The sequence below is a fragment of the Manacus candei genome, unplaced genomic scaffold, assembly GCF_025592945.1.
Source record: "Manacus candei isolate 608988 ecotype Guabito, Panama unplaced genomic scaffold, ASM2559294v1 h1tg000065l, whole genome shotgun sequence".
NCBI classification, from domain to species: Eukaryota; Metazoa; Chordata; class Aves; order Passeriformes; family Pipridae; genus Manacus; species Manacus candei.
Window position 1 is genome coordinate 750794 of NW_026138113.1, and position 18236 is coordinate 769029.

Genomic DNA, 18236 nt, shown 5'->3' on the forward strand with positions numbered 1-18236 from the left:
GTTATTTTGCTAGAACTTAAAAAAAAAATATCCCTGCCAGTTATGATGTAAACATTTGCAGTTCCCCCTAAATGCCTTTTCTTTCTGGAATCAAAGTGAAATCACCGTTCCGAGGGCAAAGTGAGGAATTGGTTTGGACATTTGAAAGCAAAATAACAGCTGTGTGTGATTCTGGGAGATCCTCAGTGATCTGCTCTTCCTATTTTTAAGTGGCATATTTACTACCAGCCTCAATGGAAGGGAAGGACCTTCTCATCAGCACTAAGAGTCCAAATCCTCCTTTAAGTTTTTTATGAAAGGGTTGGACGCTCCTTCTGCTGAAATTGCCTCAAGACTTGAGCAGAATTTCATAGTAAATGCTCAAAGTCCTTCAGCATTTCTCCTGACCTTTTGTTTTGAGCATAACTAATCCCACCAGGAATTGGAGCCTGGAGGATGGGCCCAGCAGGGTGACATTTAAAGCCGTGTTTACATTTATTGGAGTAGCAGGGATTTGCCACAGCAAAATGTAAAGGGAGACAGTCCTTCAGAAGGGAAAGATCCTCTCCCTCTTGGCTGGGTTATGTCACAACAGCAAATTTCCCACAGCCAGATGCTGTGTGAGTCACGTTCCTTATCCACTGGGGTGACCTCTGGCCGTGCTGGTCACTTGGAGGAGTCTGTGTCACTCGGCTTTCACTCCTTCCTTCAGCTTTTGCACTCGGCAGCTCCACTTCAGGAAGATTTCTTTGACACTGGAGTATTTTACTCTGAACTATCCAGCCATTTCTTAACAGCACTCAGTTGTACATTGAATAAAACCCAAAAATTACATTCTGCTGGAAAAAAACCATGGAAGCCAAAGCTTCTTTAGTACTACTCCAAAGAGTGGATTATCATGGGGAGATGGAACTGCCCACTCCGAAAAATCTTCCTGTTGGAAGTAGCTCCATGATTTTACCCTACTTGCTGCTGACACTGAGCTGTTTCTTCACAAAATGTTGGAATTATGTAGATTTGTGGCTGCCCCATCCCTGGAAGTGTCCAAGGCCAGGTTGGATGGGCTTGGAGCGACCTGGTCTAGGGGAAGGTGTCCCTGCCCATGGCAGGGGGTGGTTTATAAGGTCCCTTCCAACCCAAACCACTCTGGGATTCCACGATTCCATGAGATTTGAATAATATTTACTGTTCTCAGATTGAATTAACTCCAGAGTTTTTACAAGCTGTAACAGAACAGAGAAGGCTGAGCAGAAATGTTTAGTTATGTGTTTCTGACTCTTTTTTCCTTTCTTGCCAAAAGATTATGGGGATATATGGAAGAATTTTGGGTGGATTGACTACCTGGCAGTCCCATTCCCATATGTGTGTGGAGTTCATGTGATATAATCCGTGGGTTCACCAGAGAAGAGATTGATTAACCAGGGAAGGTGGGCAGGAAATACCCAAATTCCTAATTCAGGGAGCTCTGGCAGGTGCAGGGACATCAGAGCACCTTTTGTGGAACAACTGGCATCAAACTGGGCATTGTTTTTGGGAAGTTCAGCATCTGAGAAGAGCTGCCAGTGAACCCCAAAGCTGTTTGAGAAGTTTCCATTTCACTGAGAGGATCTCGGTACAAAAGCTGAGTCAGATGATACAAATTTCCTTCCTTCCAAACATCCTCCAGGATTTGATACAGTGAGTTTAGATGAGGTAACTCCTCTTTACATAACCAAGTCACTTTTACTGAAATTACATCTACTCTCAAACTGCCAATTAAGTATAATTAAGTCTTGCACATGTGCTGGTTTAAAGTGGATTTTCAGTGAAACTCTGGGTTTGGTTTTGGTGTATTTTACATCCTTTTTTCAAGGCCTGAGCTCATCCCTACTAGAAGTCAAAGGAAGGGCCCTGCTTGGCTTCCTTGGGATGTGACCCCAAAGCATCTTGAGACAATCCCTCTTCCTTCCATGACTTTTCTTTACATCCCTGTCTGTCCATCTGGGATATTGAGTTAAAATCAAACGCTGCTGATGACCATGTGAGCTTCCTACACCCAGGATTTCCTGTATCTCCTTGTATTCAGATCACACGATCCAAAGCTTGATTTAGACTTTTATTTCTCACTAATTAACTTGGCATCCCTTTCAGCCTGTAAAAATTCCCAGATAAAGTTTAAATTACCCTGATGATGTTGAACAACAACCACTTCTCAAGGAGCTGGTGGGCTCTTGAGGGACCCTCACCTTGCCCTGGAAGAGTTGTAGACCCAGTGAAAGTCTGAGACACCTTTAATAACTTCACTTTTGTCTGTTGGTGTTCACTTAATTTTAACAGGTTGTATTTAACCTGGACAGAAATAATGAATATAAAAATATTCTGTGTTTTTAAATACTGTACATGCAAAAAAATGGCTAAAGCTAAAGCTGAGCTGTGCTTAGGAAAAGCTCAGGGGGACAGTGATGGTGAGAGCAGGTGCTTTTTAATACAAGATAATATATATTAATTTGATCTTTTTCTGCACCTTATGTTTTGCAGTTTATTTCCCAAATTAGATGTGAACAGTTTTCCAAGACCACAGAATATTTTATTTGTGTTTTTCTTTCTTTGTTTTGGTTTGATTCTTTTTTTTTTTTTTTTTTTTTTGCTGATTGGTTTCTTTGGAGTTTTTCTCTGTTTTTTTTTTTTTCTTTTTTAAAAAAAACCTTGTGCAGGGAATGTTCCTAAAGATCAGGAACCTCTGCCACACTTTCCCTTTCAAATCTCCCCTCAGTTCTTCACTCAGCACCTCATTTTTCTTTGCTCAGGGTCTATTACACCATTTCCCTGATGGCTACAAATCCATAAAACCCCAGTGCTGGGAAGTATCGGAGCTTTGCTGACCAGAGTCACCCTCCAGAGGCAGAGGCTCATTCCTGGTGCTCCCAGCCATGTTTTCCTTTGGGATCACCAAAAGGGACTTCTTGGGAAGGAAATGGGTGTTGTGAAAGGACATCAAGGCCAGGTTGGACCTGACTTGAAAAAACCTGGTCTGGTGGAAGGTGTCGGGGGGTGGAACTTTCTGAGCTTTGATGTCCCTTCCAACCCACCCCATTCCATAATTCCATGATTCCATGAAGATGCAGAAGGTTTACATCCACCAAGACATACTTTGCCATCACTGATCTCTCTCCACCCCACCTCAGCAGGCAGAAAAAGGGACATTTTGGTGCAGTTGCAGTTTCAAAGTTCCAACCCCAGTAGCTGCGGTTGTGTCCATGTGTTTCTCCAGGCACATTAAGGGAATCTGGGAGCTGACAGGGCTGAGCAGAGCTGTGGCCACAGCAAAGCAGCTGAGATGTTTATTCCTTGTTATACAAGGAAATATTGCCCCTGATAAAAACACTCTCTGGAATGATCCATTTCGTTTTTCCCCCCTCTGCAGAGCTGAAATCCATTTCACTTTTCCTGCCTGTTATTTAGGGAATGTCAAGGAGGTGCTCCCAGTTCTATGGCTCTGCAGGGGGTTCCCTGATGAGGTTTTGACAGATTTAAGGACACTTTTTGCACGGTTCAGCTCCGAACTGCACAGCAGGGACAGTTCCCCTCGCTCTGAACTGCTCTGAGTTGGGCTTTTATTTATGCTGAGTTTATTTTGGTATTGGCACATTTCATGTAAGGAATAAATTGCAAATTTAGGTACAAGTTTTTGTTGGATAAGGGAAGGTCCCCAAGTAAACCTTTAGGACGTAGATCAGTAAATTCCCAGTGATATCAGCTTTGAGAGCAGTCAGTAATTTTTATTTTGTTTTCAGTTACCTTAATTCAACACACTTTTATTTTAAGAGAAATTAATTAGGACATTAATTAAATAAAGTACCTTCACGTTACCAAAGCTTCTGTCAAACCCTTACACCACAACACTATATATTGAATTTACAGGATGATGTTGTAATATTTGAGGATGAATGGGTGAAGCAAGTGTCCTCCACACTGGACTTGTTTCTTTGTGTTGGGTCTTGCTCTGCTTCCTCAAGGGAAATTAAGAACTACAAAATTAAACTTTTGGACTTGAGTCTTGGATTTTTTTTCATACGACTCCGTTCTTTTGGCTCTGCACTGCCTGCTCCAGCTTCCTTAGGGAATACCAAGATGTTGGAGACCTGGATTAATCTAAACCTCTGATGTTTTCAAAGAACTTATTAATTTTTGACTAAACAGTTTTTGAGTTCTGGACCTAAAGACAGAGTCTAATTGCCCCAGATAAACTCATCCATGAGCCTGTAAATCCATTAAATAAATGTTTTGTTGGCAATAAGATGGTTTTAGTCTTAAGGCTTTGTGAAGAAAACTTTAAGACTGGAAAGAATCAGGTAGAGGGACTTATCTTTTTGAAGGGAAGGTGTTTATCAGCAGAACTGCTTATCTTTTCAAGGAGCTGTGTTTGCTGTTTGAATGTGTTTTGCCATCAGTGCCACAGGATTTTTAGTGAACCTTCTATAAACAACCACTCAGCAATTCAAAACCTCTCTTTATTTTAAAAAAAAATCATATTTTTTTGCATTCCTGCAGTAGAAATGGGAAAAAAGACACCAAATTCTCAGAGTGTCTTGGTTTTGAGCCTTTTATGGGTAGGCAAACATTTGTGCTTGCCTAGATCGATAAAAGGGCTCACAACAGTAGCAAGAAGGTGTTTTAAAAGGTTCAAAAGTGTCTTTTAGAATGTTCAATCTGGCAAAGACCAGCCTGAGGAATAGGCCTGGTTTCGGTAAAGAATTTCCAGCTATTCCGAAATATTCATCTGGTTTTGGAATTTAAAGGCTTAAGTTATGAACTTCCAAAAGAATAATTGTCAGTGCTAAGTAAAATCGGCAGAGGGTGTGATATGTGTTGAACCATGCTTGGAAAATGTTTGAATAATTTTGGAAGAAACTGAAAGAAAGCATTAAATTTTAATCTTTTGAAGAAAATTCTATTTCCTGCCCTGGCAGTTGAATGTTGAATGGGAACAATTTGTTATGGGATAAAATGAGCTTGACATGGAAAGAAAGGAGGCAGAGAAGGTGGCTGGTTTTCATTATTAAGACTAATTTCATTAAGTTTTGTATGGCAAACATCTCACTGAAGAAGGGATGAAAAACAGAAGTTTGGGAGATCAATAATTTGCATGTCCCAAACCATCAAGAGTTTGAGTAATAAAGAGAAAAAAAAGGGGGAGAGAGGAGGTAAAAAACCCAAAGAGAAAGGCAGAGATTCAGGTCAGTGGGATGACACAGTTGGTACTGTCATAGAATTCCAGAATCGTTTGGGTTGGAAGGGACTTCAAAGATCATTTAGTTCCAGCCCCATGGGCAGGGACACCTTCCACTATCCCAAGTTACTCCAAGCCCTGTCCAACCTGGCCTTGGACACTTCCAGGGATGGGGCAGCCACAGCTTCTCTGGGCAACCTGTGCCAGGGCCTCACCAGCCTCACAGGGAGGAATTCCCTCCCAATATTCCACCTAAACCTCCTCTGTTTCTATTTGAAGCCTTTCCCCCTGAATCTGCTGTGAAAGGGAGTTTTTTTTTCCAAGTGCTCTGGAAGGTCACTGGCAGGTGAGAACATGCAAGAAAACAGGGAAGCTGTTGGAAATGTTTGGTTCTGTTGGAAATTTTCGGCTTCTTTGTTGTAAAACAGTTTCTGTGTGACAAGAACGGGGGGATGGAGCTTAAAACAACCTGGTTTAGTGGAAGGCGTCCCTGCCCATGGCAGAGGGTGGAATGAGATGAGCTTTAGGGTCCCTTCCAACCCAAACCATTCCATGATTCCACGATAAGGGGGTTGTTCGGTCACTCACAGTCATTGTGAACTTTATAGTTCAGAAATAAATGAGAAAAAACCCCGTTGAAGACCTACAGGTAATGAATAGAGATGTGATGTGATCCCAACAGCCTGGATCATTCAGTTCCAACACTAACACCGTAGGGTGGGAGAATTTTGCTCACTCCTGTAAAAACAAAGTGTAGCATCCTTTGCAGTTTGATGCCAACTGTATCCCAGAACACCCAAGATCTCATAAAATCCTGAGCACACCCCTGAGGTCATTTATTTGGGTCACCTCTTCTTGCCTCCCCCGCTCCCCAGAGAAATTGTGGTCCACCCCCTCCTCCATGGCCACCCACCCTCAGATCAGCTGAGAAATCAGACTTTGGGAAGCAAAACCTTTGTTAGGAATGTTATTTTTGCTCTTTGTTCTCCTGCCTTCCTTTGAAAGGTTCCTTTTGTTCGCTGCGGGTCAAATGTTGTAGTTTAAAAATACATCCCTCATGGTACAAAGAAATTAAATTAATATTAATTAATGTGCCTATTCTAGCTGAGTGTCAAAAATGGCAGCGAGGACTTGTCATTATTTACATACATGTATTTTATTCTGACCTGTGTGTCAAGAAGTAAATTAAAATTAATCTAAAGAGAAACATGTTTTTAAGAAGCACTTTGAGACGGATCCACTGTTCTTTGGTTTTGAAGCCTTTGGGAACTTAGGAACTGTAGGAACTTAGAATTAATTAGTAATTCTTAAATCTACACCTTCATATATGACACAAATATAAACATTGTTCTAATAAATGGTCAACACTGGGATGCCTTTGGCTGTGAGAAGGAGTATCTTGGATTTGGGCCTGTTTATGCAGCAGTAAAATGTTACTCAGTGACATCCCTGTGCACTACTGATAGTGTCACTCTCATGTGACCTGTCAGTCTGTCCCAATTAGTCTTTGTCATAATCATTAACATAATTATGAATCCCAGAAGGCCAAGTGGATTGAGCACCTTGTGTGAGAATTCCTGTGTTCCATGTCCACGTGGCTGAAAGAAACTGGTACTGATAGTCAAGTGTTTTTGGGGTTTTTTTAACAGTCTTTGGTGCTGGATCTGGTTTGGTTCAGGAGGTTACAGACACTGAATGACTGGGGTTTATATATATATCTATATATCTATATATCTATATATCTATATATCTATATATCTATATATCTATCTATATATATAGGGTGTATTTTAGAACAATTTGGTTGCACTGGAAAAGATATGTGGAGCCATTTTGGTTGTTGTTATTATCTATAGCAATAAAACAATATAAAAGTAACTGTTTTGGTTATTATCTGTAGAAATATAGGCATAAAAATAACACTTAGGGAAATGTATAAGGAAAAGAAAGGAAGAGAAAGGAAGGATAAGAGTAGAAAGATGTCACCACCGGGGGGTCCAGCTACGAGACCTGATCATTGCAATATTGGTGTCTGTTGGTCAAAGTCTTGATCACTTGGGGTGGGGGAAGACCCCAAAACACGAAGTCCAGTGGGTTGATATGTGCTCAGGTCCAGGAAGGAGGTTTTACACTGATGGAACATGTGGGTCATTCACAGTCCTCTGGTGGAAGAGTCTGGACCTGCTGCTCTTGCAAATGGCTCCTTGTTGGAGCCATTCACCAGGAACATCCCAGCCTCTCACAGGGGCTCTGGGATGACCTAATCTGAGGAGATGCCCCACTGAGGTCCCTTCCAGCCTGCCCCACCCTGGAATTCCGAGTTGTGACTCCCTGCTGTCTCCACAGGTGCTGCAGGGTGCTCAGCTCATCGCCGTGGCGTCGGCCGAGCCCGCGCCCGGGGGGGTGGATGGATCCCCACTCCAGGGAAGTGACATCCAGGTCCAGTATGTGCAGCTCACACCGGTGACAGACCACTCTGCCACCAACCAGGTATGTCCAGGTCTCTATTTTCACCATCTGAATGTGCTTAACTCGAGTGAAATATCCATCACACGTCCTGTATATCTACCCACAAACAAGGACTTCATGATCCTTTCTCCAAGCCATAAAAAAATATCATTTACATAATTTTTTTAAAGATATAAATGGTCTTTTCCTGCTCCCTCTTCTGTGTTCCTTCTCAGTGCCTCTAGAGAACAGTTATTTCGGTCATCATTGTTTTCCTGTGCCCTTGAAGGCTAAAAGCCATTGCAAAGGACAGGGCAAGAAACGTGCCTGAATGCAGCCAAAAAGGATATTTTAGACTGAGGTTTCAGTTAAAAATGTTATACCCTTCCTGACAGCAGTTTTCCAGTTGTTTTGATCAACAGCCTGGATTTCCCACAGCATCTGTGAGTGAACACTTGATCCCCTCAGTTATGGTGGAGGAATTACCGGGTATTTTTGTCTTTTTAAATCAGTTTGAACAGTTGTGTGGCTGAGTCTAGAAAAAGCTTGTCATCAACTTGAAGCTTTGGTGACAACGCAAGAAAATTGACTTAGAACAGTTGTAAGAAGTTTTTCTGAAGATGGTCACGGGTTGTTTTGCAAATCCCTCTTCCTGGGCTTCTGTTCTGGAGGATGCCAAGTGCTTGTGGAATTTTTTTGCCTTCTGAAGATTTTATTCTTAGTCACTTGTAAGACTGCTCTGGACGCTGAGAGTGTTGCTACAGGGATTGTGCCTTATTTTTTATGAATCCTCCATCACTGCTGGTCCTGTGCAATTAATAAATCATGGAGTCATGGAATATCAGGACTCACAAGGATCATGAAGCCAAATAAGTGAAGTACACAGGCAGCAGGTAGTGAGAGGTGTTTCTCCTGCTGCTGCTCTCACTCTAGACTTGGAAAATACTTAAATTTACCTCCCATGGAGCTTTCCTGGGTGTGTTCCTCGTGCTTGTCCTCTCAAATTTAGCAATTTGATAGATTTATTCACCACTTTGGCACGAATTTATTGAAAAATTTAAGTTTAAGCAAACACCAAATTACCTTTCAAGTTGAACGGGATAAAAGTCTTGTAGCCATGTGCAATAACTGACAAGAAGGCAGAGATGGGGAGAAAGAATTTGAAAAAAAATTTCTTAATTTAGGAGAAACACTTCATGATTTCGAGCCTCTGGTATTTTTATTTGAATAAATAAGTTGTGACTGTGTAGTAAAATCTGAAGGATGGGAAATCAGGAGTTTCCACCCATGTGGATCATCCTGCAGATCCAAGGCTGAGGGCAAAAAGCAGGACTTCCAATCAGACTGTTTTACAACAGAAATACTGTCAGAGATGTAATTCTGTATCCAGGGTGTTACATAAAGCAAATATTAGATGTGTTTATGGGGGAAAAATCCATCAAGAGCAGATCTCTGGAATGTGGGACAGGAAAATCCAGAGAAATATCATTAAATCCTTGCCCTTTGCTTGGAGTTTTATCAGTGCTTGTGATCCTGGCTCTGTCAGGGGAAGGTTTCCTGGGTGTGAGGGGCTTTCTCCAAGCCAGTCCAGCTGTTCTTAAGTTTATCTTTCAGCTCCAAGGATAGAGTTTGTGTCAGCAGCTCCTTTTCCTTACTCCAAGTAACTTGGCTAAAAGGGATTTTGCAGTGGGATTATCCTTCCCCCCCAGCATTGTCAGCCCACTGGGAGGAATTTAATTTTTAAGGAGACTTCCCTTGAAAGCTGAAATCAATTGTCTTTACTCTCAATTCTGTCATGAGGGCTGTTCTTCCTTGGAAAGTGAGGAAAATCAGGCCTGCAGGAAGGATTTTATTGGAGGAAAAGTTGACTGTTGTAGCTTTATTCTCATTTTACACAAAATAAACACAGACTGCAGTGGGTAAAATCAGCATTTTTAGACCATATCCTGCAGCAACTGAGAAATTCCAAGCACGAGGCCAACAGGGAATTTTACTCTCCTTACCTTCAGCAGCTCTGTCATTCCAGGAATCCCTCCTGGCTCTTCCGTGATCCCCTTGGTGGCCTTTTTATCCACAGTTCTGCCCAGCTTCATATTCCCAATGTCTCTCCATACCTTGAGCTGGGACCAGCCCTTCCACAGCTTCATGTTGTGCCAGACAAAGGGTTTATTTTCTTTATTTAGATCTGGTTCTTTTCGGGAAGAGAGGGGGAATAACTGTTTCCTGTGTGCCACTCCTGATTGTGTAAATCTTTATCATAATTGCATTATTTCAGCCTTCTCCTTAGAGCCTGCAGGTCTATTTAGTCTTCAGAAGGACTCTTGATGTTATTTTTGGTGCCTTTGTAAGTGTGTTCCCATTCCCACTCCATCACAGAGCCGATATCCATGTGGATTTTGCACTGGGATTTTTCCACTGGTACATACAAGAACTTTCTATTAGTACAACAAGTTCACATTCCCTTGGTTACACCAGTGAAAAGCACTTTTAGATTGATTTCTCTTGCTGTCCTGTTTCCCTCTGCAGGGCACTGACAGCCTTCAATCAGCAATCCAGCCAGAAATGCAGATAGAACACGGAGCAATCCAAATTCAGTGAGGGAACTGAGGAACATTGGGAGCTGTTGGTGAACTACAGGCAGAAATGAAGTGCAAGAGGACAAAAATACCTCTTAAACCAATGGTCACACCTCAGACATCTCCAGCCATGGCCTGGTTGTCCTCACCTGGAATAATTCACACCCTTTTACTTCAGCTGGAGCTGCACCACAACAGCAGTGAAGATCTGACCTTCAGGAAAAAAATCAAGAGGAAAAAAAAGCAACCCTTGCAGAAAGACAGAAGGAGATTTAATGCATCCAAACTGTGAGACTCAATTCCTGCTCACCCATTTCTTCTGTGAAAAAGGCCCTTTGAATGTCTGCAGATACTTTAGGAGGTGTATTGCTGCTTTGCAATACTTGCTTTACCACATAGAAAAGTTCCAGAGCTCAGCTATTTTTCACTGTTTAAACAGCTTTTTTTTTATTTGCTATGGTGTTTATAACAAAAAATGGAAAATATTTAAAAAGAGGAAAATCCCATGACAGCAAGTATTGGCCTTTTGCTGGTGTTTTCTGTTCAGTGTAATGAAAACTGTACTTGCAGAAGACTAACAATTTTGTTTGTACTGTTGCTTAACTACTTTTCTAGGGGAAAAGGCTTTTAAATGCTGTAATTATGCATTTCTAATGGAAAATAAATGTGTATTTATGAATAGTGCAGCTCTAAGTTGCTCTACCTTGGGATGAGGATGGTTTGGTGGCTGCAGGAGTGGAGTTCTGGAGAAGTTGATGCCACTTGCAAGCTCTGCTGGAAGTCACTTTAAGTCTCTAAGGAAGGTATCAATCTTAGATTGTTTTATTATCTAAATTTTCAGTGCAAGAAAAATGGGATAGTTAAGCTTTGAAGTCTGCAAATCGTATTTTATACAATGAATTTATGAAATTTATGGTAAATGTGAACAATTCTGAGCTCTCTCCCTTTTAGTTCCTCTGCCTCCTTTGTCCAGCAGTGCCTCAGTCTGGGATTCATCCATCCAAAAGTCTGAAATCCATCTTGTTGTTCACCATCCAGAGCAAGGTGAAACCCTCTCTCCTCTGAAACCTCTGGGAAATTTGATATTGATTTCAACAAAGCACCATTTTCCTATTTACTAAGCTTGAGTAGGAAGGAAACCTGTTGCCTATAACCTGATTATTATTTAATGATCTTTTTAAAAAATACAGAGTTTACTCGGGAAGTTTTCTTCGTATTTGATTTTCAGCTGATTTCTATATGCTTATTGCCAATATATTGCTCATAATGCATTTAATGTATTAATGAATGAGGCAGAGCCACAAATTAGCCACAAATTCCATGTTGTTGAATTCAGGATAACTTGAATTTTTATTTTTTTCTTATGAAAGGAAGGGTTAAGCACAGCCAGTTTTTGGGAATGTTGTCCCTGGGAAATGTTACACTTTATATAAATTCCTCCCTCTCTTTAGGATGTCTCTTGACTCAGGAGCACAATGCAAACTGAACCACAGCTTATGGAACACAGGGTTTGCACCAGGCCAAGAATTTGGCTACTCTTCAGTTTCTTTTTATAAAAGTGTTTCTCAGTCTGGGGGATCTTTGACGAGCTTGGCATCCAAATAGAGGCCTAAAAATATGCAAGGCCTGTACATTTTGCTGTGTCTGGTTAAACACAGAATCCTGGAATGGTTTGGGTTGGGAGGGACCATCCCATTCCACCCCCTGCCATGGGCAGGGACACCTTCCACTAGCCCAGGTTGCTCCAAGCCCCATCCAACCTGGCCTTGGACACTTCCAGAGATGGGGCAGCCACAGCTTCTCTGGGCAACCTGTGCCAGGGCCTCACCACCCTCACAGGGGAAGAATTCCTTCCCAATATTCAGTCTAAACCTGTTTTCTTTCAAATCCGTATTTTCTTTTCAATCCATTCCCCTTGTCCTGTCAAGTCGAGGAGGAGAATTCTCCCCCTCTGCTCCCCCTAAGAATTCTGTTCTCTTTGCATTTTTCAGCTCAGGTACGAGATCAGATTGAGTTCAGGACATGAGATTGAGTTCAGGAGAGGTTCCCTTTAGCCACCAGACCTGCTGCAGGCTCGACTTTCTTCTAAAACTGACTCTAAAGGTGTATGAAGTGGTGAAGTAGCTGATGTAGATCCCAGCAGAAGGAAATCTGCTCCAGTGTGGAATGGAGGGTGTCAAATCAATTGGAATAGGTAAGGAGAGCAGCTTAGTAAGATCCTCCACTGCATCCAGACTTTGAGGTCCTCAAAATGTGAATGTTCCTCCATGTTATGCCCATGTTTACAGGAGTCTGAGCTGTGTTTGTACTTCAAAGAAAAGAGTCTTCAGCACTGAGCCAGGTATTCCAACTCCAGGTAATCCCTGTCCCTCTTCCCTTTCTGTAGGTTCTATGTCCTTGTCCGGGGAGGAAATGTCTCCAAGAATGTTTGATGTGTTTCCTGGGTGTCACAGGGTGTGTCACCTACAAATAAGTCATTCCCAAAAAGAGTAATTCAGGAGTGAATTCCTTTTTGGGAAATAGTTGTGAATGGTCTGGGAGGTTCTGTGCAGGGTGAAGTTATGTCCACACAGAGTTTATAACACAAACATTTCCACAGAACACTAAGAAATCCTAAAAATATTGTAAGGTACCAAGTAATCAGCATCTCCCAGGGGTCTGAGGGTTTGCCTGGCTCTGAGTTCTGGCGGATTGGTGTTGTTTGACCACAGATGTGGTTCTGTCCTTGAAGACAACTTTCAGTGGGTCAACTACAATTACACTCCCATTATGTCTTCTGTTACTCAGAGCCTCTGCTTTGTCACTAATAAGGTTCTTTTCCCCTCAGCAAACCTTTCAAAATCCTCATTTTTAACTGTTCTTTTCCTCCTCAAGCTGCTTTTGTCCAAGAGAGGTTGAGAACATATGACCAGGAGTCTTCAGGGAGACATTTCTTGTAAGGTTAGACTTGGATCGGCTGCGTGTTTTATTTTTAATTGATATTAATTCATCTTGTGACCTGCAGAGTCCTGTTTTCATGGGGTTGATTTGGTTGAGTGCAAGAATATTTCTGTGTCCAGGCTTAGGGGGAGAAGAGCCTCTGGTTGCCTTACTTGGTCCTTGGATTCCACCTGAAAAGGTGAATTCTTGAGGGATTCCACAGTCCTGATTTAAAACGAATCAAAATATTACATTTTGTTGGATTGTACAGCCAGAAATTGGTCTAAAAAAAGTGAGGGAGTGGGTTATTTCTTTCCTGGTTTTCTCTTGCTTTCATTCCTTGTTAGTTTTATGCATTTTGTCTTGCAAAACAAATCTATAAAAACCATCACCCTCCTGTGACCCAAATAAACTGGAATGTCTTCATTAGCTGCATTTTTAGGCATTTCAGTATTGACAGTGTGCCTGTAAAGGAAGGAATCGTGGCCAAAATGTTGCTCTGATGCTTGTCTCCCTCGTGGAGGTCCTGGTGTGTGGATATTCTCTGGTGGCCCTGGATTTTATTATCCACTTCTATGGATGTAGAGTTGCATGTTAGAAAATACAGCGAGAAAACCAATACCTAAAAAAACCCACCCCCAAATCACTCCATAATGTCCCTCTACACAAACTTCTGTTAGCAATCAGTATTCCTTCTGAATTCCTAATTATCCAGGCACTGCGAATTCTGACTAGAATTCAACCAGAACTGTTTCCCATTATCAGGAGTAAGAATGTTCCTTTCATTCCCGGCGATCCCAAAGCACTTCTGGAAGCTCTGCTGGTTTAGATGAGCCCTCAGCAGTCAAAGCTCATTTCCTTGGATGGAGCTGGGAATAAGGAAGTCATTCAGCTGGAATCATATCTGGGTAAACTGAGGTGGCTGTTTAATGTTCTGCTCCAAACACACAGACCTGGGGTTGCTGCTGAACAAGGTTTGACTCATTTAAAGGGTGTTTTATACCCCCAAAATAGGAATATCAGCAGCAAGTGGAGGCAGGAGGAGCCGTGCAGAGCCCACAAGCACTTTGGCCAAGGCAGAGGGTCAACACTTCTCGTTCTAAAGGTGATTTTTAATCAAATCTTCTTCTTTCTCATGCTAAATTGGATGGAACTGGATGAAAACCTATTTTTCCCCATTTACAGCCTCTCATACAAATTTTAATTCAAATCTCTCTGTTCGACTGTTTTGCCTGTTTTTAAACTTGAGTGAATTCAAAGTTTTCTCCTCTTTTCTTCCCCTTCAATTTTTCTAAATTTCCTTTTCACAAAGGAAAAAAAGCCTTTTCATGATATTTTATAAAATTTTATATTTTGGGCAGAAAATATATCTTATATCTCTTTTAAAGGGGTTTAATTCATCAGTATGGATTTTTTAATTAACCAGGAGGCTGGGAAAAGTTCTATATTTCTTCTGGTCCCTCAGGTTAATAATCTGTGCGTTTGAATGTTTAATTGAACGGTCCAGTTTCATCTCTGTCCATCATGTTGGGTTATGAGATTATATGTTATTTAATATTTTACTAAATAGTTTATTCCAGGTTTTTCCTATAAAACAGAACAACAAAAACCTGGATGGAAAACTGAGTTTAGTCAGACATGGTTTTCTTTGTCCCTCACTGCTCCATGATCTGGGTATTTATGGTATTCAAAAATTAATGAAAAATATAAACATCCCCGTATTCCACACTGATTCTCTGCTTTTCTGAAGGAATCTTTGGGATTTCTATTTTCCAGATGCCCTGGGCTTTGTTTGCCAAGCAGGATCTGAGTACTGAAACAAATACACTGAAATCAAAGGGACTTTACTCTTTTATTATTCCCACAGGGAAAACAGATCTCCTGGACTTATATTGCAAATAATTCAGATTTTGAATGAGGAACTATATGTTCAATTTACCACTGGCTTTCTGGGAAAAGCAGGAAAAAAATTGGGAGCTGCCCAGCACCATTTGAGTAGCTGAAAGGTGCATTTCAGCTTGCTTGATATATTTAGTTAGTTAGTTAGTTAGTTATTTTTTATATATATTATATAAAATTATATACTTAATCATATAATATATTTTATATATGATATATACACATATAATTTATATATACTATATTGTTTATATACATATTTATATATATCCTATATATCTCATATATTTTATATATACTATGGGTATTATATATTATACATTATAAATACTATGTTATAAATACTACATTTAGTATTTATAGCGTATATTACATCAATACAAATATATAGTTATATAATATATAAAATAAATATATCACATATTTTTATACAATAAATATTATCTATTAATATATGCATAATGTATACAATGCAAGTATTATATTTATTTATTTATTTTTTTTTAAACCCTTGGTCTGCTGGATTCTAAATTGCACTTAACAGGAAAAATCAAGCCATTTTAGACCTTAACTTTGTGCACAGGAAGATGCTCTTTTACTGGGCTTAGTTACCAAAAATGCCCCAGTTGGAAAGTCAGTGTTTGCTGTTAATTAATAACATTTTCACTGAATAACCAGATTTTTCCCTGCTGTTCCCTCGTGGCAGCAAAATGAAACCTCTTTTTGCCAGTGCCAGGTGAATCCCAGCAGCTGCTCCTGGGAATTCTGCTGACTCCCAGTTTAGGTTGACCATGGCTAAACTCATTATTTGATGCCCTTTCTCCCTAAAATTCCTGTCACAGACCTCTTGGGCTGGCCCTTCTCCGCTCATCCCAACTGGGAATGCTTTAATCAGCCCCACTGGTGGGATTTGTGAGGCTCAGCTCCGTGTCCCATCCCGGAATGCCGTGCTCTCCTTGGATGCATGTGCCTTGCATAATTCCTGTTATTTAACAGCAATTTTATTACTCAATCCTCCTTCAACTCTCTTAATCCCCCTGCTCTAATGGGCTCCTGCCTCCTCAGCAAAAGAAATTTAAAAAACCCCAAATGTTCCTAAAAGAGGAGTGAGGAATCCAAGGAAAAAAAGAGGAGCATTTTGGTGCTTTGCTCTGATTCCTCCTTTTCCACATGCTCAGGTTGCCTTTCCCTCCTCTCTGCAGTGAAACGTGGTGGTTCCCAGGGAGAAGTTCACACAATAGTGCCAAAAATATCCCAGTTTATCCCAGGAACAGCAGCTCTGGAGGTAGGCAGGGGCAAGGGGGAGATTTGGGGTTATTTTCATCTTTTTTTAGTTTAAATTTTGTTTATCCCTTACTGTGTTTTTAAATAGTTTGTAAACATCTGGGGGGATTTACATCTGGTTTGGGTTGTGCCTGAAATTCCTCTGAGTTTCGTTAAATTGACCATTAGAATGAAAGCAGGAGCTTCTCTGGCAGGTTCTGTCTCAGAATTTTAGAAAAATAAATAGTAATTTTAGAAAAATAAATAGTCCATCTCCACACTTTCCCCCTCTGACATTTTCCTACGTTGTCATGGGAATTTTCTTGTGTGGCAAAGGGCTGAGTGCACCTTGGTATGAGTGAAAAGAATTGTTTTCCTTTTTGTAAAAAGTGGAAGGCATTCATTTTTCTGCCAGAAAATCAACTTTGTAGGAATATTCCCTTAGAAAACTTGGAATGTCTTTGCATGGAGTGACAGTTTTCCTGCTGAATCTTTGAGCAAATGCAGCTGACTTGGCACTGATAAAACCTCATGGATACTGAGTGGCTGAACATTTTGAGGCAGGTTTTCTGTGTGTGGTTTTGCTTTTATTTTGGATTTTCCCTGTGTTATTCCCAGTGTGGAGCTGGGAATCCCAGCTCTGTGCTACACAGAAAGGAGCCTGGAAGAAGTGTGTCCTTGGATTTGAGCTGCCTCAGGCTCTTGGCTCTAAATCTCTGATCAATGTGCAGGTTTGGGTAAGTCGAGGGTAAGGTTTAAAAGCCCTGGATTGGACTCTTGGGGAGAAAACACTGGCTGGGAAAGAGCTTCAGTTTGGGCAAGGGGGGAATTGCAGGAATGTTAAGCCAGTAAATCCAGGTGGGAAAATGAGGCAGAGGGTTTGACGGTGTGTGGAGGAGGATTGATGACCAAGCCAAGTGTTGAGTGGTGGATTCTTCACCTTTAGGTACCTTCTGCTCCTGACTGGCCCCAAATGCAGCCCCACGTGCCTTGGGACAGGAATGGGAATGTGCTGGGATCTGTGGCAGCCTGGCACACTGTGATAGGAGTGCAGGGGTTATCCCAGGGGATGCCCCTGGTTCCCACAGTCTGCAGCTTCACCAGGTTCCCAGAGATGGATCCACACAGGCCACAGTCACTGGATCCATTTATCAGGGAATATTCCCTCTGTTCTGTTCCTGTGCCAGAAAGCACAACCCAATAATATATGAAATACCCTAAATTCATAGAATCATGTAGGTTGGAAAAGCCCTCTAAGACCATGGAGACCAACCATTCCCCCAGCACTGCCAAGGCCACCACTAACCCATGTCCCCAAGGGCCACATCAGCATGGCTTTTAAACCCCTCAGGGATGGGCACTCCACCACTGCCCTGGGCAGCTGTGCCAGGGCTGAACAACCCTTTTGGTGAAGAAATTGTTCCTAAATTAGGGAAATGTTGGGAATACCCTCTCCTAGAAGGCTGCTCCGTGGTGTTGAGCTGAAAACAGATGCCCATATGGAGGTACCAAGTGCATCAGGAAGGGTGTCAGGGGTTGTCTGTCACTTGCTCAGATGTTCTTGTCTGAAGTTCTCAATGTGTGAGTGTTAAATTGGACTAAAAGTGCTTTTTTTGGGACCAGTGAAACAGAGAAGTGGTGGGTTCTTGTGCACAGACCTTGTTTGTGGATGACAGCAAATGTCTGGGTGACCTGGGAACCGAGGCAGGAGGAGTGGGCTGATCAAAATGCTAAGAAAAAGAATTCAAGGCAAAAACAATTTAAAAAGCTTTGAAATTCCTAATCCCTTGGGACTGTTTTTTGAGGGTCTATAATTAAAAATATCATAATTAATAAGAGCTGTTTTACAGCACAGAGTTAATAAGCAGGGAGCATCTAAGAAAATATGGGGGTTTCCTCATAAACTGCTGCCTTCCCACTTCCTTTTGTACCCAAGGTTTTGG

General features: G+C 41.4%; 1 protein-coding gene across 3 annotated transcripts in view; it reads left to right on the forward strand.

Annotated features, from left to right (window-relative positions):
• BANP (BTG3 associated nuclear protein) overlaps nucleotides 1-15071 on the forward strand; it is a 120820-nt gene extending 105749 nt beyond the window's left edge. For all 3 annotated transcript variants that reach the window (XM_051805733.1, XM_051805732.1, XM_051805734.1), the window contains exons 12-13: nucleotides 7535-7678; nucleotides 10163-15071. In XM_051805733.1, the coding sequence (XP_051661693.1) occupies nucleotides 7535-7678; nucleotides 10163-10234 (216 nt within the window). In that variant the 3' untranslated portion in view covers nucleotides 10235-15071. The remainder of the gene's footprint in view (nucleotides 1-7534; nucleotides 7679-10162) is intronic.
• Nucleotides 15072-18236: the final 3165 nt, after the last annotated feature.